Source organism: Hakea prostrata, chromosome 9, assembly GCF_041222555.1.
Source record: "Hakea prostrata isolate BN-2017 chromosome 9, UWA_Hpros_2, whole genome shotgun sequence".
NCBI lineage: Eukaryota > Viridiplantae > Streptophyta > Magnoliopsida > Proteales > Proteaceae > Hakea > Hakea prostrata.
This window is the reverse complement of record NC_142608.1, coordinates 58193625-58215077: the sequence shown is the minus strand read 5'-3', so window position 1 is coordinate 58215077 and position 21453 is coordinate 58193625. Positions and strand designations below refer to the sequence as shown.

Genomic DNA, 21453 nt, shown 5'->3' with positions numbered 1-21453 from the left:
TGATGGTTGAGCGATTATAATCTAATGCAAACTACAACTGCATATTTGTGAACTTATAGTGTCATGGGGATAAAGGAGGTAAGCGGACAAAGACCATAAAGACCTACTTCATCAATGGCTTTCCAAACAACACACGAGACTCAAACCCCACCAACCTACACTTGTTCTCAACAGCTAAATTCAAAATTTGCCCCATCTCCATCCTATAAATTAATTACCCAACTTAGCTCCTCTTCACCACTCAACGAACAAACCCTTTCTCCCTCATTTGTAGTTTCTCTAACCAAGGCAACCATGGCTTCTAAGACCGCCTTCTTCACTTTTGTGGTGGCACTTCTCTCACTGCAAAGCATCACCATATGCCTGGCCAGTCGTGCTCTACTTCAAACGATGCCTACTGTGCCAACCCTACCAACCATTCCCACCTTGCCGCTACCAACGATGCCGACCATCCCTAACATTCCAACAATTCCTAACATTCCTGCAGCTACATTGCCTCCAATTCCTTCTGTCACTATGCCCAATATCCCTTCTGTTATCCCAAACATGCCTTCCATCCCAACAATCCCGTCTACTTCCATTCCAACAATCCCATCCATTCCTTTCCTTTCTCCACCTCCTTCAACTTCAACCGCTAATCCATGAGATCTTCATGCAGTTTGGTACTTCTCCCAAATATGCTTCAAATTGCACCATTTGATGACATTAGACATACGAGAAGCATTTGCTGGTGAGGAGACTGTCGTGGACTATCATCTGGTTTTTCCATGATCAGATTAGATATTATACATGAAGTATTTTGTTGAGGAGTGGGTGTATGCTTCGTACTTTTTTTCTTGTTTGACTTTTTCCCAGGTTTTTCTTTATATATTTCCCTTGTAGCTTTTCATTATTATTGTTCTATATATATACATCGTTCACTCTTCTAAAAAGCCACTGCGGTGAGACTTGAAACCTCAAATATTCTTCCTTCGGAGAAACATCAAAGTTTACTAATCTCAACTGAATTTCAAATAGGAGAAAAGGTCAATATCTACAACCTTTACTTCGAGTAACCCTTTTCACCACCAAGAGATTCCATGATTTCGTGGAAATCGTATTGGGAGGAAGACTTTGTATAGAAATACAGGTGGAATTTCTTTTTTCTTTGGAAGTTCAAGCACCAGCTTCCACTTGATTACTTGTGTAAATCTATCACCAGGACCTGATCACATTATGTAAGTATCGATATCGATAACTACCAATAAAGCCATCAATATCAAGAGTAGGGCTTTCTTCTTTCAGGCCATCCATTTGGACTTGCGTGCGAGCCTACTCAACGTATCTGAACAACTTTTAACCTAATCTTTGAAAAATTTGCTTCCATAAGTAAGGTTTACAATTTTCAGATTTTTCTAACCATTGCTTTCTTTGACTCACCTCACCTATAAAAAATTATCAACATATAATAAAAAACTCACGTGCCATTTAGACAGGCTACGAGTTTTAGATATGAAAAAACAACAGCACGTCATCATGAGCTTTGAACTGGGTTTTTGATCCTCTACTGCTGAACATACTTCGTTGATTTTCTCTCCATTGTTTAGCTTGGAATCATATATTTAAAATATTAATCTAACGATTATTTATTGTTTAATAATTATCGGATTGAATTTTTGAACACTTCACATCATCTGAGCAATAAGTAATAAAATCGTAAATATACCCCAGATAGCACAGGATTTAAACCACTGCGGAATATATTGTACCAAAACGCAATTAGGTGTGAAAAGATTGGAGAATCTATGACAAAATGTAAACCCACCATTCTGCAATTATATGGTTTCTAACTTTGCCTATAAAAATGAGAGCTCACTAGATCCCTATATCCATCGTCGTTCTAGGTAAAGATATACGAGAGAAGGAGGCTCTGATCTCCCATGAAGAACCTTATGGGTCTCTTTAGTCGTGACAATACCTCTTACCATCGCATTAGAAAGCTGAACAAGGAGAATACAGAGCTTTATCTTCCTGTCCCTAAAAGGTGCCTTCCTATGTATGTGGGAGAAGAATGCAAGAGATATATTGTTCCACTGAAGCTGTTGCCAGACCCGGAGTTCCAAGAATTGATGAAGCAGTCTTATGGTGAGGAGATGGAGCTTAAGATTGAAGGTCCCATTAAGCTCTCATGCACAACACATCGATTTGAGCAAGTGTTCAAGCAATTGAAAAGATGTTAGGAGATCTGGAAGCAGAAACAAGTTGTTTGGCGATAGCGGCACTAGATAAATCTGTGACCAGGTTTCTTTTCACTTGTTATATGAGAAAAAAGAAACTCTATAATTAATTGTGTGAAGAGTAAACATACGTAACTTTCTTCTTCCGCTAATGATTTCAAAACCACCTTCTTTACCATGTATGGTAGATAACTCTCGATTTTTGCCTTTGAATCCATTGCACTGAGTGCAAAATGCTCCCGGTCATCTTTAGCAAGCTTCAGGCAATTCTAATTATACATAGTTTTATTCCTATTTACAGGATAAACCAAAGATTTTATAATATTAATTTTAGACTTATCAACTTCTAAACTTTTAAACTTCTAAACTTCTATACCTTTTGCATTTTGCAAAAACGATATGTCCAAGAATAAGTCTTGATCTACCATAAAGTGATATTTTTCCACGATTCAAACCAAGATTAGCGGTAATACCCCTAGATTTTTACTAAGGGTATTTTTGTCATTTCTTATATTATGGCTCTAACTATAGTATATGGTAATATTTTATGTTCCATATAATATAATGTGATTTAAATTATTATTATTGGTGGTTTCTAAGAAAATTTATGAATTAAGTTAAAAAAAAGGATTAAAAAATGAATAAAGTAATTTACCCGTTATACTTACACTTAATTAAATATATTAAGTTAATAATTATGAAATCTGTTAAGTAATTATAATATATTAGTATAATGAATTTAAAACTGTTAATAAATTATATGATTTTCTTAACAAACAAAATTTCATCTAAGAGGATAAAGAGAGAAAGAAAGCAAACCAAAAACAAATTTTAATCTATTATTGTCGAATTAATAAACCATAGGAATGTTAACTAAATAATTTTTACAATAGTAATATCATCAATATACTTTAATATATATTAGTATTACTAAAACTTAAACTTTAATATTGTTTCATTTATTATTACAGTTGTTATATTTCATTTTTTTTTAGTATAAATAGAGGTGGGACTTGAGAGAGAGAGCGAGAGAGAGAGTTTAGTATTTGTCATTTGGCTGACAAAGTTTTGCTAATGAGTTTAGAATTTGTCATTTGGCTGACAAAGTGTCGGCTAATTTCTATATTTTAATTACAAATCCATTAGAAAGACAACTGAGAATCCTTTATGTATATCTACTAGTTTTTTTTTTGGTAAAAATATATATTTACTAGTTTGAACCATTGTGTATTTGACTTTTATATTGCAAGTGAGAATCCCTCATATTATCTATAGTGTCTGAAACATTGTATTTTATCTTGATCTATATTGCAAGTGAGAATCCTTCAAGTATATCTCCTAATTTGAATCATTGTATCATTTGATCTATGTTGCGAATCCCGCACTATATCTACATGTTTGATTTGTTGTTTTTTTATTTAATCTAAATTGCAAGTGATAATCTCACACTATATTCACATGTTTGAATCGTTGTCTTTAATTTAATCTATATTGCTAGTGAGGACCATACATTATGTCTATAAGTTTGAAACCCAATATTTTATCTTGATCTAAATCGCAATTGAACATCTTGTTTATAGTTTGAAACATGGTATATATCATCTTAATCTTGATTGCTAAATATAAATCATTGTGTTTTTAGTATAAATTGAATTTTATCTCCTCTTGCATATTATGTTTTGCTCTAATTATCGAATGTCTATAAATTTCGATGAATGTCAAGACTTAATTAGCATTGCATTATAAGAAGAGGACATGAACTTTTCCATTTATCATGGTTCGATAGTGAATTGGATCGGTTGAGAAGGCTGTGTAACACGCACAGGCCACGTAACGACGTGGATCAACCTCTATCCCTTCCTATTGGAAAAACTCATAATAACACTGGAGAGATCAACACACATATTAGAACTGTATAATGGGTGCAGACCATGTAATGACATGGGGAATTATGTGTTGAATCCCAAATTTGGTGTAATATACATGTCAAGGTTGTATAATGCGTGCAGGCCATGTAACGGCATTGGGCATTGTATTGTTTTCAAATAAGATAAATAATAAGTTGTGCATTAATATTGCACTATTTATTGCATATGATTGTATTTCTTGTATTATTTCGATATGTTATTTCAAACATGTCGATATCTTGTTGGTTTTGATCTTGTTAATTTTTTTGAAATTTACCAAATATTTTTCTCCAGATGATAAATGTGTAGGGCAATGATCTTAAGGAATTGGGTTGTGAGGTAGAAGAAGCCCATATTGCTGATGAACCTCTCTCATATATTATTTGTTAAAGATATAAAATATATATATTTTTAAATTTATTTTTAATAATTATGTAATTGGTGATGAAATTTTTTATTTGATGAATGTAATAGTCAAGTCCTTTATTTTGGAAATTTTAGAATAATAAAAATGTTTTAATTTATTATAATTTAAAAATAGACTTCCGCTAATTAAATATTCTAAATTCTTCGAGTTTTATGTTATAAGATTTCTAGTCTATTCTATCATGATCGATTCGCTACCTAAGGGAAATTGATTCTTGGGCTAATTATCGACCTTATTTCCCATATTGAAAATCTGGGCATTACATTAACTTCTATACATCTCTGCAACATTTTTATTAGGTTAGTTAGACAAATATAGAAAGAATTGCCATAGATTGTAAAATCATCATTAACACTTCTATGATGTTCTCAACATAATCAGAAAAAATACTAAACATACACTGCCGGAATGTAACAGGGGCATTGTAAAATCCAAATGGTATCATTCGGTAAGCAAAAGTACCAAAAGGGCATGTGAAGGTGATTTTCTCTTGATTGTCTAGTGCAACTGAAATTTGATGAAAACCTAAAAAACCATCTAAACAACAATAATGAGATTTACCCTCTAAACATTCAAGCATTTGATCAATAAATGGGAGAGGAAAATGATCATTCCTAGTCGATGCATTCAATTTACGATAAATCTATACAAATTCTCCATCCATTTTGGATTTGGGTGGGCACCAACTCACCATTCTCATCTTGAATCACAATGATGCTAGTTTTCTTTGGAAATTCCTAAACTAGACTTACCCATTTGCTATCTGAGATTGGATAGATCATACCTGTATCGAGGAGTTTTAAAATTTGTTTTTTCACTACCTCAATCATAAGGGTTCAAACGGCTGAGTTTGCCTAGAAGGTTTATAATTTTCTTCAAGTAGGATTTTGTACATACATATTGAGGGGCTTAAACCTTTTATGTCTGCTATGGTTCATCCTGTAGCCTCCTTATATTCTTGAATTGAAGTACTCTAAGCAATTTCTCTTCTTCCAATGCATTGAGCTTATTTGAGATTATTACAGGGAGACTTTCACTATCATCCAAGAATGCATATTTCAAATGATTTGGCAATGTTTTAAGTTCCAATTTAGGGGCCTGCACAATAGAGGATAAAAATTTTGTGTCAGAAATAAGAAGATTAGCAAAAAAAACATCAATCCTCATAGGTCTAAATGACTCGAATTCAAAACAGTCTTTTGCAATTCATCATTTATACAAACTCTTCTTTTACATACATAAGTTTGGTCTTTAATTCCAAAGATATATTACTTAGGTCCTTATTATATAAACGAGATAACCAGCTTTTTGTTGCCTTAGGTGGGACTAAATTTTTGTTATAAAAATCATAAGATAAGATACATAATTAAAACATATATTTAAATAAAAAAACAATATACATAAATTTTAAACATTTTTCAACAAAACCTCTAATATTCTTTCTTGAAGAAACACCAAAGTTTACTAATCTTAGTCTGAATTTCAAAAAGTGAAAATTGTCAATATCTACAGACTTCACTTCGAGTAACCCTATTTACCACCAAGAGATTCCATGACTTCATGGAAATCGGATTGGGAAGAGGACTTTGTACAAAAATGCAGGTGGAATTTCTTTTTTCTTTGGAACTTCAAGCACTATTCCACTTGATTACTTGTGTAAGGACCTGATCATATCATATTATATAAGTGTATCACTATATATCGATAGCTACCAATAAGGCCATCAATATCAAGATTAGGGCTTTCTTCTTTCCGGCCATCCATTTGGAAACCTTGCGTGCAAGCCTATTCAACTTTTCTGCACAACTTTTAACCTAATCTTTGAAACATTTGCGGATATAACCATAAGTAAGGTTTACAATTTTCAAGATTTCTCTAACCATTGCTTTCTTTGACTCACTTCACCTATCAAAAATTATCAACATCAAATAAAAACTCACCTGCCATTTAGACTGGCTACGGGTTTTAGATATGAAAAAACAACAGCACCTCATCATGAGCTTTGCAGCGGGTTTTTAATCCTCTACTGCTTAACATACTTCGTTGATTTTCTCTCCATTGTTTAGATCGGAGTCATATATTTAAAATATTAATCTAACGATTCTTTATTATTCAATAATTATCGGATTGAAAATTTTGAACACATGACATCATCTGAATTTTCTGAACAATAAGTAATTAAGCCGTAAATATACCAGATAGCACAGGATTAAAACCTCTATGGAATATATTGTTTCAAGACGCAATTGGGTGTGAAAAGATTGGAGAATCTATGACAAAATGTAAACCCACCATTTTGCAATTATATGGTTTCTAACTTTGCCTATATAGAATAAGAGCTCACTAGATCCCTGTATCCATCGTCGTTCTAGGTAAAGATATACGAGAGAAGGAGGCTCTGATCTCCCATGAAGAAGCTTATGGGTCTCTTTAGTCGTGACAATACCTCTTACCATCGCATTAGAAAGCTGAACAGGGAGAATACAGAGCTTTATCTTCCTGTCCCTAAAAGGTGCCTTCCTATGTATGTGGGAGAAGAATACAAGAGATATATTGTTCCACTGAAGCTTTTGCCAGACCCGGAGTTCCAAGAATTGATGAAGCAGTCTTATGGTGAGGAGATGGAGCTCAAGATAGAAGGTCCCATTAGGCTATCATGCACAACACATCGATTTGAGCAAGTGTTCAAGCCATTGAAAATATGTTAGGAGATCTGGAAGCAGAAACAAGTTGTTTAGCGATAGCACTAGATAAATCTATGACCAGGTTTCTTTTCACTTGTTATATGAGAAAAAAGAAACCCTATAATTAATTGTGAAGAGTTTGATAATGAAGGTAAAACATATCTAATTTTCTTCTTCCGCTAATGATTTCAAAACCACCATCTTTATCATGTATGGTAGATAACTCTAAATTTTTGCCTCGAATCCATTGCACTGAGTGCAAAATGCTCGCGGTCATCTTTAGGAAGCTTCAGGCAAGTTTATTTATACATAGTTTTATCCCTATTTCCAGAACTTGCACTCAATTCCTTCTATCAACTTTTCATCCTTTTGCATAAAAATAAAAATCTAGGATATACAGGTGATCAAACAAATCATTTTAGTGGGAGAAGCCTTTGGATACATCGTATAGATTTATCAAGTCTTCTTGACTAAAAAATTTCTCTTCTAGCTATCACTTTATCCTTTGAGTTGCTTGATCAACTTCTCAAATCTCTCTGTTGTGCAGGATAATTTAATGGGACCTTCAATCTTGGGTTCCAACTCCTCACCATAAGACTGCTTTTAGCAATTCTTGGAATTCTGGGCCAGGCAAAAATTTCAATGGAATGATATATATCTTGCACAATACCCTTTACGGGTACGTAGGTAGGTGAAGCTCTATGTGCTCGTCCATATTTGTGATGCGATTATAAGAGTTACTTTCATGGCTAAAACACTCATAAGCTTCGTCATGATTGAGCAGAGAAATCTCTTCTATGAAGCCCTTACAGAAAAGACAGCTGTGAAAATATTCAGATGAAGAAGGAGAACTTATAAGAGAACTATGAAGATTGAGAAACAGAAAGAAGTGAGTTATCGTAAAAAAAAAAAAAAAAAAAAAAAAAAAAAAAAAAAAAAAAAAAAAGAAGCGATAGGATTTGAAAATGTCTATGCTTTGCCATTCGTTAAAGAGGATCACAGTCTCTTTTTACTTTGTCATCAATTTATGCCTACTCGTTGAAATTTAAAACGTGCTTAATTTTCACAAGTCTAATTTATGCTTTATTGGATAATACCGATCAAACTTAACTCTGTTTGTTGTTGGAGAATCAGTTTTGTTTTTCAAAAAGGAGGAGGGAATCCATCACTTTCCTTCCCCCATATTTAGCATTTTTGTCATCAATTTCTCTCTCCTTTCTTTACCACCTTGATCATCACCTCTCACGTCTTATTCTCTTTCAACAATCTTTCTTTCTTTCTTAGGTGGTCTTGTGTTATCAACTTTTGACTATCTCCTTGGGGTTAAACAATCTTGGTTATACACAACGTCTAGCCACAAATGACTGCTACTTAAGTCCTAATAAATAAAATGATTACACAAATCTTTTTGTCCCTTTTAATATATAGACATGATTTTTTTTTTTGTCATTGTTTAATTTTAAATTTGCATGTAAAATAAAAGTATATGCATGGCAATGACTTAATGATACATTACAAAAGAACGCTAGAAACAAAATGAGAGGCAATTAGAAGATGTCTAGTCCTAAATAAAAAATTTGGGTGTTATTTGACTAGTCTAGATCTATTTTTGTTTTTTTTTTTTTTTTTTTTTTCTTTTTTTTTTTTTTGGGTTGCTTAAGCCAAAGGCCCAACAACTAGAGTTTAATAATTATGGTGAGTTAAATACATGCTTTAATTGAAACTGAAACAGTTGGTATTTTCTTGCTATTTTACAAGGTAAAGATATTATCAAAAAAAAAAAAAAAAAAAATTTACATGGTAAAGAAGGTCATTCATGGAAACAAAAATATTAAACGATTGTCTCACATATATGCGGTACATGTAATATATTCAAATTCACATTTGACACCCAATATATCAATTTCTCATCACCTTATATAGAAGAGCAAATTACATGTACATCTCCTGGAATTACACCTAATTATGTTTATAGTTCATAGATTTTATTCTATTATGTTTACATTCGCTATGTTTTGAATTATATACCAACTATATCTGTATTATTAGAAAATGAAGTTAAGTGATGACTTAACATTGACTATATTTTATTCATCTAAAAAAGAAAAATCATCTACTGTATTTTCAAATTTCTATATTGTCCTCCTTTTACCTTCAAACATGTTTGAATTTTCAAGAAAAAAAAAGGAAAAAAAGAAAAAAAAAAAGAAAAGAAAAAGAAGAAGAGAGGATGAAAAGCAAATATCATTCATTTTGAAGTATTTTTAAATTTTTTATCACTTATAAAAGGATTCACAAAACTTGATATGCCTTTTTTTTTAATTTAAAATTAACAACGTCAAGCACAAGAGAATGTTTGTAATAGAATAGAATCAGTAAGTGTAATCTTAATAATTTACAAACCGGGTGTATATTAAAATAAAATGTCAATGATATTACTGAAAAGAAAGTGAAACAAATGACTATGGTTGGAAACCCCAGCACCCCAGCATGATTTACATCGACTGCCTATTCCTACTTCCAATCACGAAACAACTTATTTCTTTCTGTTATCCTATATTCTCTTCAATTGCACCTGTTCAAATCTCTGGGTTGAGCAAGATAACCTAATAGGACCTTTGAGTGTGGGGCTTCAACTCAATGGAATGATATAAAACACTTGTTGTTGGTAATTTGGAAAATTGGTTTTGTTTCTCAAAAAGAAACAAAGAAGGAATCCATCACTTTCCTCCCCTCACCTTTGGCATCTTTGTCACTCAATTTCTCTCTCCTCCTTTTATCATCTCACCTCTCAGTCTCATTTTCTCATTGGTTTTTTTCCCCTTTCTCAAGAGGGTCACAGATTTTGTGCTTGCTTGATTACTCCTGGGGTCTATACTGATCCAATAATAACATGAATCGGGTTAGTTAATAGAGTTGAATGAGAATTATTCAATTTCTACCAAAATTAATGAAGAGCACTAAACACTCTTGAATGAGTGGTCCTAAGACCAAACATATGAAGATAAGTCGGACTCAAGACCTCATGCTTCTTTAGACGATTGTTCCTTACCATCTAACTACACCCATTGAAAACATTATTTCTTATATACAGTATTTAGTCACAAATTGATGTTAATTAAGCCCTAATAAACAATGTGATAAAAAAAAAAAAAGTGAAGATACAATGAAAATGAAATAAAAAATATGTAAATGAAGATGCAATGAATATAATAGATACTGTGAATTTTAGATATATAATGATAATTTGACTTTTGGCATACCAATTTTTTAATTACTTATTCCCATACAAATGAAGATACAATGAATGTAAAAGACATTGTAAATTTTAATTATTTACTTGAACAAACAGCAACAATTTATGAATTATGAGATTATCTAATCATGACTTTAACAAAATTTGTTAATGAAGTGTAACATTGCAAATTTAAGAGACATGTTGGGGGGTGTCTTTGTCAATTTGAAATATTCTTGGGCTATCTGTACTGGCTGCAAATTTTAGGGTGTCAATAAAATTTTCCCTTTATTTTAACTTTGCATGTAATGATGCATCACAAAAGAATGTCCGAAAGTAAAATGAGAAGCAATTGGAAGGTGTCTAGTCCCAAATAAATCTTATGGGTGCTATTCGACTATGCTGGATTTATTGCACACATCATTAGGTGAATCATGCTTATGAGACAAGTAGTTCGTATTTTTCTATAAATTACATGGAAAAGAAAGGTATTGCATTGTAAAAACAAAATTACCAAGTGATTGCCTTACAAATGTGATGATATATGTAATATATCCGTGCTCACAGGAGACACTCAATTTATGAATTTCTCATCATGATGGTAGTATTGGAAAAAAGAAAAAAAAGTGAAACAAATCTCTATAGTTGGGAAACCCCTTGGGTATATAGTTTACATCTACTACCCATTCCTATCACAAAGCAACTTGTTTCTTTCGGTTAGTTATCATTATCATTATCATATATTCACTTCAATTGCATAAGAACCTGTTCAAATCTGTGTGTTGTGCAGGATAGTCGAATGGGACCTTGAATCTGGGGCTCCAACTCATCACCACAAGACTCCTGCAACAGTTCTTGAAACTCTGGGTCAGCTAAAAGCTTCAATGGAACAATATATCTCTGGGATTCTTCTCCAACGTATAAAGGAAGACACCCTTTAGGGACATGAACATCAACATGAAGCTCTGTCTTCTCCTTGTTCAGCTCTGTGATTCGTTTGTAAGAAGTGTTTTCATGGCCAAAAAGACTCATGAGCTTCTTCATGGCTGAGTTGATCAGCTTTCTTCGTCTATCAAGTCCTTCACAAAATATAGTTGTGATAACCAGCTGAGTTTTACATATATGATAGTATTGATACCTTCTCGTTTTCAAAGGGAAGAGTGGTTGAAAGCTTATGAATTGAACACGTGCATGTATTAAATTAACAGGTTCGCAGCCGTTTCTACCGTGTCTGTTGGGATCACTATTTCATTATTTAATTAATGGCTGCCAATCTATAATGGAGAGCTTGATAGCCTATCTAATTGCCGTGTTAGTATATTTTTATGAGAGCCATGTGAGTTAATTAAAAGAAGACAAATGGTCAGACTATCAGACTTTGATTATGTCGCTTTTAAAGATCTATTAGAAGGGAAAAAATACATCTTAGAGGGTTAGTTCACGTGTGGATTTTTTTTTTCCTTCTTCGAACAGGCGATTTTATATATTGGATGGGTATAATATATGCTATTGACAAAATTGAACTCACAATCTTTTCACTAAGAAGCATGGTAAGCAACTTTGTGTTGGCACGCATGCGGATTTCTTTAGTTATTAGAGACTCAAACTGTGAAGTCCTAGCCGCCAGTATGTCACGTTCTAGAAGAATTTTTCCACTCAGTAAATGCTCAACCGCTCTCATTGACTCTTTCAAGGACTCTCCATGTGACAAAACAACATAGTTTAAAATCCGATTTTAAGCCTAAACAAAGGGTAGGGATTCAAGATCCGGCTCTAAAGATGGAGCTAGACTTCAGTGTTACGCAATTAATGCATAACACTGTGCCTCGATCTCGACCGAGATTTTGATTTCAACTGTCTGTTTTTCAAAAGTGTGAAAACACAATTTTTACAAATGAACGGTCGAGATCGAAATTTCAATCAAGATCTCGACCATTTGCTGCAGATTTGCGCACTAATTACGCAACACCCAAGCAATTTCACTAAAGATGGATCAAGATTGGAATATTTTAGTATAAAGTCAGGCTCAGGGTTTAGTAGCCTCCCCCCCCTCTTAATTATAACTCTAAACCTGACCCCAGCTAATCAGGCTATTACATGATGGTTATTCTTCTATATATATATATAGAAGAAACCATGGGTTAATAACGATACCTATTGTGTCATATACATATATAAGTCAAAGTGATCAGGTACTGGCTTTCTTTTTTTTTTTTTTTTTGTTGCTCAACAATCAGGTCCTGGATCATTAACGCTCAAGATCATACTCAAGGTTGGGTCTGTTAGGGTTCATGATGTGATTTTTGTTGCCAAACAATAAGGTAGGATTAAAGTTTTGAATAACATACCCAATCTTCTAGAATTAATAATGATAAACACTTATTTACTGATGCTCCATGTGGTATATGTAATAATTCCAACTCCTTAATATAAAACTACCAATTTCAAAAAAGGAAAAATTCCTAAGAAAGCTACGTTTATCAACAGAAGGAAAATAATAATTGATTGTGATTTATTTTTTGGTAAAATTTATTTGTTTATTTTTGTTAGTGACATGGGAGTGAAAGAACATCATGTACGGGAGAGAGAAGAGAAGACTAAGAAGAAGGTAGACAGTATATACCATAGTTTTAGGCTATAGAAGTGAAAGAACTTTTCATTTTCATGCTTAACGTGTTGTAAAAAGCCAACAAGATTTAATACTTATGAAAAAGAGAGAGAAAAGGAAAAACAAGTGTATTGAGGGGATGAAAAAAATCATAGAAACCTAAAAACAAGTTGAATGAAACTTCCATTACCTAGAATATGTGTAAATGTATCTAGGGTATTCAGATAGAAAGCCCTAAGTCTGCCTCAAAAATTACCAACCATGCCCCATAAATGGTAATGATAAATGCCCTCACCATCCGCCGGGTTGCAGATCTGGACTCAGTACTCACCCGTTGATATGTTCAAGTGATCTAGACTTAGCACCAGAAAGATGAAATATCCTTCTTGTAAAAAGTTTGGATCCTCACCTTAGAGGGGCTCTCTCAGGAGTTAGTGCTTTCACACGTTGAATAATCCCAATCCAATCATCCATTGAGGGTCAATGAACAACAGAGAACGTGTTAAGAAAAAGTGAAACAAATCACTGTAGATAAGGAAGCTGTTGGATTCATATACATCCCCAAATCTTGCTGTAGAACAATTTATTTCTTCCAGTTATATTATTATGAGCAACGACAACTGATTTTGATGTATGTTTCAAAAATGTTTTCTTACTCATAAGAAGGTTTAGCAGAGATACATATATTATTTTTTTATTTAAAATTGTATTAGGCATGACTCATGAGGGAAGTTTGTAATAGAATAAAATTCCAAGAATGTAAACATAAAAATTTACAGACTTTAAGGTATAATTTGCTCCGTAAAAAAAATAAGAGATGAATGGTATGACTGAAGAGAAAGTGAAACAAATCACTATGGTTGGGATCAAACCCCAGCATGATTTACATCTACTGCCTATTCCTATAACAGAAAAACTAATTTCTTTCTGTTATTTTATATTCTCTGCAATTTCATAACCACCTCTTCAAATCTCAGGGTTGAGCAGGATAGTCTAATGGGACCTTGGCTCTGGGGCTCCAACTCCTGATCACAAGAGCACTGCAGCAACAGTTCTTGAAACTCTGGATCAGCCAAAAGCTTCAATGGAACAACATATCTCTGGGATTCTTCTCCCACGTATATAGGAAGACACCCTTTAGGGACATGAACATGAAGCTCTGTGTTCTCCTGGTTCAGCTTTGCGACTCGATGGTAAGAAGTGTTTTCATGGCTGAAGAGACTCATAAGCTTCTTCATGGCTGAGCAGATGTTTTTTCGTCTATCAAGTTCTTCACAGAAGATAGCTGTGATTACATGAGTTACATCTATGATACCTTCTCGCTTTTAAAGGGAAGAGAGGTTGAAAGTTTAAGAATTGAACACGTGCATGGATTAAATGAATAGGTTCTACCGTGTTTCTTTAGGTCACTATTTCATTACTTAATGGCAGCCATTCTAAAACTGAAAGCTTATCTAATTGCCGCGTAAGTATATTTTCTATATGAGACACGTGAGTTAAAAGGAAGAAATTGGTCAGGTTTTACTTGTTCTCATAATAAATTAGAATATCTATTAGCGGAAAGCATATAACATCAATTCACATGGAGACTTCTTTATTAGACTTCACATGCCATAGGACAGTGAGTGTTTATTGCTTAATATTATATTTATTTGGGTTAATGAGGTCTTAATAATTTATTTTTTGCCAACATAAAGAAATGTTGTTAAGATTTTATTTTATTTTTTAAAAATTATAAAAAATTTATTATATACATATATTTACTAGTTAGAACATTCATGTGCAAATACACATGATTTTTTTTATACCAAAGAAAAGATGCAAAGTACAAAGCACAATTTTCTAGTGGTAAACAATCTTTAATTCTAATTATTTTTTTAACGAACATAAACTCTAAAGGTTGTGAAAAGACAAGAAGAGAGAAATAATGGAGTAAAATTAATATTTTATTTTTAATTTTTTTATAAGGTGTTTTAACGTGTGAAAATGAAGTTTACTTTGACTTTTTTTTTCTCAAAAATCAACATTTTTTTAAAGAAATATTTGTTTTAGTGAGAACATTGCAATTTTTTTTTATAGGTAAGATTCCTTTCAATTAATTTTGTTTGAGAAACATTTTTCTCTTTTCCTTTTGAGTACGTTAAAATATTGTCCTTTTTGAAACTTTCTTTCACTCTTTTTTTTTTCTTCTTTCTCTTCCTCTTTAGGGTAAACTTGTCCATTTATTTATTTTATATAATTTTCCATAAGAATGATATTGTCCTGATGAAAGATTTGCTACAAACGAAAGTACGTACTTTTAGATAATAGTATGATTATATATATATATATATATATATATATATATATATATATATATTTATTTATTTATTTATTTAGTTATTATTATTTTTTTGGTCATGCCAATCACAAAGAACGGGGCCCATAAGCCAAGGGAATGAAAGTGGAAGGTTGGGGTGGGGGAGGTAATGTTTTTTTTTTTTTTTTTTTAAGTTTTTTTTTTTTTTTTTTTTTTTTTTAAATTTTCTTTTTTTCCCCCCTTTTTGTGGGGTTTTTTTTTCGAGGGAAGTCCCAAAAATAACCTTTCAACTTTCCCTTTTCAATGCTACCCAAGATCTCCTTAGTCTTATTACTTTTTTTAAAAAAAAACACCCAAAAAAAGGGGTTTTTTTTTTCTCTAAAAATAAATCACCATAAGGAAGCTGTAATTAAAGCTAAATATCTAAAAGCATGACTTCAAAGGTGAAAATTTTTTTTTTTTTTTTTTTTTTTTTTTTGTTTTTTTTTTTTTTTGGTTTTTTTTTTTTGGGGGGTGTTTTTTTTTTTTTTTTTTTTTGGGTTTTTTTTTTTTTTTCCCCCCCCTCTTGGGGGGGGGGGGGGGTGTGTTTTTGGGGGGTTTGGTTTTTACCGGGGGTTCCCATATAAATATTCACTAACATGTTTCTTGTAAATTTAACATGCTCTCTAGTGTGGTAAATCAAGATCCTGACTCAAAATATTGATTAGAAATAGAATAGTTAATTTGGTCTTAAGTCAGAGTCGGGGTTTAGTAGCATAGTTGATTTGGTCCTACCAGACCCTAGAGTGTTAACTCTAAACCGGAGTCAAATTATTGATGTACTTTTATATCCAAGGCATATTAATGAATATTATCTTTTAAGTTTTTTGACATTTTTTTTTGTTAGTTTTATATCTTGAAGCAAACGTGGATTAATAAAAATGCTAATTATGCCATATATATATAGATAGGTCAAGGTCAGGGCATGGCTCATTAAGATTCAAGGTCCCACTCAAGGTTTTTAAGTTTGTCAAGGTTCAAGATTAGGTTTGAATCATGGTAGGACCATTTAAGGCAGTATTAAAGTTTTGAAAAACCCCACCCAACTTAAACTATCTTCCACTGACACAGAATTAATTCGCTATGAACGTAGCCTTATCAATTATGGGGAAAATAAAAATTTGTTGTCACTTTTTTGGGTACAAATTTTTCATTTTTTTTAATGGTCGCATGGGTGTTAAAGACCACCATGTACGTAAGAGAGACGAGATGATTAATAAGAAGGTAGACAGTAGACAGTAGACAGTAGAGAAGAGAGAGGAGAAAAAAGAAACAAGTGTTTAAGTATAAAAACGAGTTAAATGAAATGAATTCTTTATACGTAAATATATCTGAATTATTCAGATAGAATTCACCATTTGGGACCAACCTCTAATGGGTTCTATCAGGATAACTCACATGGATTTATATACGTTCATGTATATAAAGAGTCTTTATGACCCGTTCAACTTCAGTGCTGCATGTACATTTAATGCACAACATTGTGTTTCAGCATTCAGGTATTGCCCCTCTAAGACTCCATAAAAAAGCCCTAACTCAACATATTTATAACAATCCTACCTCAATGAGTTAAATGAGAAAACTTACTGAACTGTACCCAAAAAAAAGAAGAAAACTTACTAAACCATGCCTCATAAATGGTTATAAACATACGTTTACCCTCTGTGGGCTTGGTTGCAATTTGATGTGTGCAGCTTTCTAGATTTAGCACCAAAAAAGATGAAATGTTCTTTTTCTTGTGGTCATCATCAGGCCAGTCACAACATCTGAAGGCCCATAAGCTAAGGGATGAAGTGAAGGGGGAGGGGTGTGAAGGAACGGAGATTCAAATCTAAGATGACCTTGGTCTTATTGCCTCTGCATAAGAGGTTGCCATTGCTTTGCTAAAAGTACATCTACATGAAAAATTCGACTAACGCTTTCACTCACTCAGACTGCCCACACAGATTAATGAGCAGAAAACAAAGAACATGTCAAAAAAAAGTGAAGCAAATCACTATAGGTGGGAAAGCTATTGGATTCATATGCATCTCCTCATTCCTGTAATAGAACAACTTATTTCTTTTAATTAGCTATCTATTTATCTTTTGAATTGCTTGAGCACCTGCTCAAATATCTGTATTGTGCAGGATAGCATAATGGCACCTTCAATCTCGGGCTCTAACTCATCACCATAAGATTGCTTCAGCAACTCTTGAAACTCTGGTTCAGCCAAAAGCTTAAGTGGAACGAAATATCTCTTGCAATCTTCTCCTACATAGATAGAAAAACACCCTTTAGGGACAGAAAGATGGAGCTCTTTGTCCTTGATGCGATGGTAAGAGGTATTCTGATGGTTGTAAAAACTAATAACTTTCTTCATGACTGAACAAAGCCTTCTTCTATTGCCAAATGAATTCATCAAGAACTAAAGAAAGAAGATGAGAGGAATCCAAAGACTGAGTTTTGCTTTCAAAAGGGAAAATATATAGAAACCATGCATATGGTCCCACAATCATTTCTTGGCCTGTCAATTGATGCCCAATTGCAGATTCTTTAAGGTTACGTAAAACCTCCTTCGATCAATAATGTAGATTAATTGTGTCCATTTTCAGATTCTTGATCACCTACTATATGTCCATATCCTTTCTGAATTGTTGAATATACACTAGAAAATCAATGACAGTGATTGACTCAACTGATCACCTACCAGGTCCTTCATTTGGTATTGAGTTTCTTACCAATAATATATTTCTACTATTTCACAACCTAGTACAATTACGGCTCATATATAGGAAGTAAACCTCAAAATGTCAACACCTTTGCCCCCCCAAAAAAAATAAAAAATGTCAACAACTAGAGTTTTTCAATATTTTATTTTCTAGAATAGAAAATCTAAATAAAAAATTAAATATTTTGGGGTGTGGGTAGGTGGTGTGTGTGTGAGTGAACGCTTTTGCTATGTTTTTCTAACAATACCTGCACAAATTAAATAATTGTGCAAGATGTCTTAGCGCGACCTTCATTCGGGAGTTCCTAATCATCATAAGACTGCTTTGACAACTTTTAAGCCAAAAGAAAATAACTTTTAGCTAGGGATAGTAACATGAAGCTAACTATGTAAGCAGAAGTGGTGAGAAAAGATGAGTATAGCTTAGACCTTGCATCTAATGTGACTTCCAGTAAAGCTAATTGAAAACTAATCATAGAGTTATTTATAGTGCACTATCTATGTATTATTGTGGTACATACTCCCAACATACTTGTTATCTAGTTTCCGAACCAAGCACCTCAAATTAGGATAATTTAAAAAAAAAGAGTAAATATACTATATATTATACATGTTATTGGATAGGAATACTTAGGTAAGAAATAAGTCCATGAATTGTTCTACATTGAAAGAGACTACCCATCGACCAAGCATTGATGAGTTTAACACCTTACTTGTCTTTAACTTCTATAGTCTTATCTACTAAAGTCTGATTCTCTCCCCTAAAAGGGAAACTAAGTTAAAGCCCACTTTCCTAGTTTCTAGTCATTTAATTTTGAACTTATTTGTGTAGAAATATCCACCAGTGTCAATTCTCTACCCCCACAAAAGAAAGATACTTGGCATTTAGGGGTTGTATGACAACGTTTTTGTTTTGTTTACTTGCTAAAGAAGAATCTTTGAGTATTTAAAAAGGTTCAATATATGAGGTTATGTTTTGATGTCAAAAAGACAAGAATGCCCTTTCGCCTTTTCAAGAGAAGCATTTTTTTTCCATTGAGGTGTTCCTCATCCGGGCTCAAAACTATGCCAAATTACCACTTGGTTTAAAAATGAAAAAAAAAGTCACAAATAAAAAGAAATAAAAATATTGCCTTACAAACCCTTAATTATCCACTAGTCTTTTATCAACTCTTCATTAAAATTATAAGATAAATCACTACATCTACGGAAATTCTTGGATTCAAAGTTTATATTTATCTCCTTTCATAAGACAACTTATTTCTTCAAGCTATCACATTATATTTTCAATTGCTTGGAACTCCTCAAATCTTTGGCTTTGTGGAGGATGGCATAAAAAATAGTAAGACAGTCTCTTTCTTACTCTCTCTTCTTAAAAGTAGACCTGTAAATGGATAGTCGAAATCCGCCTCCGAATTTGCATTAGTATTCTTTTAAAGGTATCCGTTTCCAGAAAATTTTTTTACTGGAAAATATCCGTATCCGTCCGTTAAGCAATAGGATTTGGATAATTGCTTATTAGATCTAATATCCGGATAAAAATTTATTCGGATAGAGTAAAGGATTTAACAATGTAAAAAAAAAAAAAAAAAAAAAAAAGGATATAACATTTTTTTCTTTGAAAATTGATGATAATCGGATTCGGATACCAGTAATCGATAACTGGGTAATCGGAAATTCCAGTTAGAGTAAAGTACTCAATATTTTTCTCTAAAAAAAAAAAAAACGGATTTGGAAACCCGTAATTGGTAATCGAAAATTGAAAATCGGAATTTAAAAAAAAAAATGATAGTCACCAATCAATAATTGGATAGTTTATAGAAAAAATTAATCATAATTTGGTAATTCCTTATTTTTTAGCTTTTTTATATTTACTTTTCAATTTGGTATTATTTTTTAAATTTTGTTATTACTTTCCAATTTGATGTTATCAATTTAGGAAGTTCCTACTTCAATTAGGTTTACATTTATTTACTATTTAATTTGCGATGTCAATTTTAGGAAGATCTTTTCCTTAACTGAAAAAAACAATAATTTAGGTGGTCTTTTTTGGAATTCAAAATGATAAGAATATGAGCGCAAAATTGATACTTGATATGATTTTTTATAAATGAGGATAGTATTGTATTTAACTTCTTAATTCTAGAAGAACTAAATAGACATTAAACATTCAAATGTAACAATCTTTTAACGCTGTTAGAATTGAAGGGTAACAATAATTTCATAAAAAAGGGGATCGTTTTAGTAATTAAGTTATAATATAAAATAATAATATTTATTATTTTATTTTATTATTTATTCAAAGTCTTCATCGATGAATAATGAAGATCTTGGGGTAACCCATCTAGAAGATTAAAACTTGACATGAGAATTAAAAGGAGGACATGGTCAAAATCTTGATAATGCTTTCCCAATTGATCCCCACACATTACTGGATCAATCACCAATCACTGACTCTATTGATCTCTTGACTTCTCCCTTTTCCCTTTTTCTCTTTTGTCAAGAAGAAATTTATATTACAATCTTCATACTAACATTGGAAGTGAGACAAGTTATCCACTTTCTCCCTTGATTTAAGGCTTTGGTCGGTTTATAAATTGCATGCTCGAGAAACTCACCAAAACCGGCCAGTATTTTATTTGATTACTTTTTCTAGAAGAAACATTAAGATAACTAGGGTGGTGGGTCTTCAAGATTAAAAGAGGCTGATGGAACTGTTGAGCGATACAAAGTTCGTCTAGTTACAAAAGGATTCAATCAGCAAGAAGGGATTGACTACGTTGAAACCTTCAGTCTAGTAGTCAAGCTAACTACAATTCGACTCTTATTATCATTGGCGGTGACCAATGGGTTGCCCCTACGTCAATTGGACATCAATAATGCCTTTCTCAATCATGACAATTATCTGAAGAAGTCTACATGTCACAACCCAAAGGATTCACAGATCTAGATCAGCCGACTTCTGTTTTCCGACTACACAAGTCACTGTATGGTCTAAAACAAGTGCCTAGAGCCTAGTTCCATTGCCTAAGCACCTTTCTCCACACCTTGGGTTTTGAAGGATCCAAAGCTTACACCTCTTTATTCAGTCTTAGTGATCGATATCTTTCAGTTTTTGTTTTAGTTTATGTCGATGACATTGTGATTAGAGGGTCCGATCCTGCTGAGTATCCTGTACCATTCTATTCCAAGGGATTGAATTCTTCATTCGTGACTTGGGGACCCTTAATTACTTTTTGGGCATAGAGGTCATCCAACGGCAGACGATTTCATCCTCTTCCAACAAAAATACATTGCAGACTTGCTCTAGAGAACAGCAATGGAAGGG

General features: G+C 32.8%; 2 protein-coding genes across 2 annotated transcripts; both read left to right on the top strand.

Annotated features, from left to right (window-relative positions):
- Nucleotides 1-1919: 1919 nt before the first annotated feature.
- On the top strand, nucleotides 1920-2219 carry LOC149005750 (auxin-induced protein X15-like). The gene has a single exon (XM_089135989.1). It carries the CDS (start codon nucleotides 1920-1922, stop codon nucleotides 2217-2219), a length of 300 nt encoding a protein of 99 aa, XP_088992115.1.
- A 4739-nt stretch (nucleotides 2220-6958) lies between these two features.
- On the top strand, nucleotides 6959-7258 carry LOC149005749 (auxin-responsive protein SAUR71-like). The gene has a single exon (XM_089135988.1). The coding sequence runs from the start codon at nucleotides 6959-6961 to the stop codon at nucleotides 7256-7258; it is 300 nt and encodes a 99-aa protein (XP_088992114.1).
- The last annotated feature ends 14195 nt before the right edge of the window (nucleotides 7259-21453 follow it).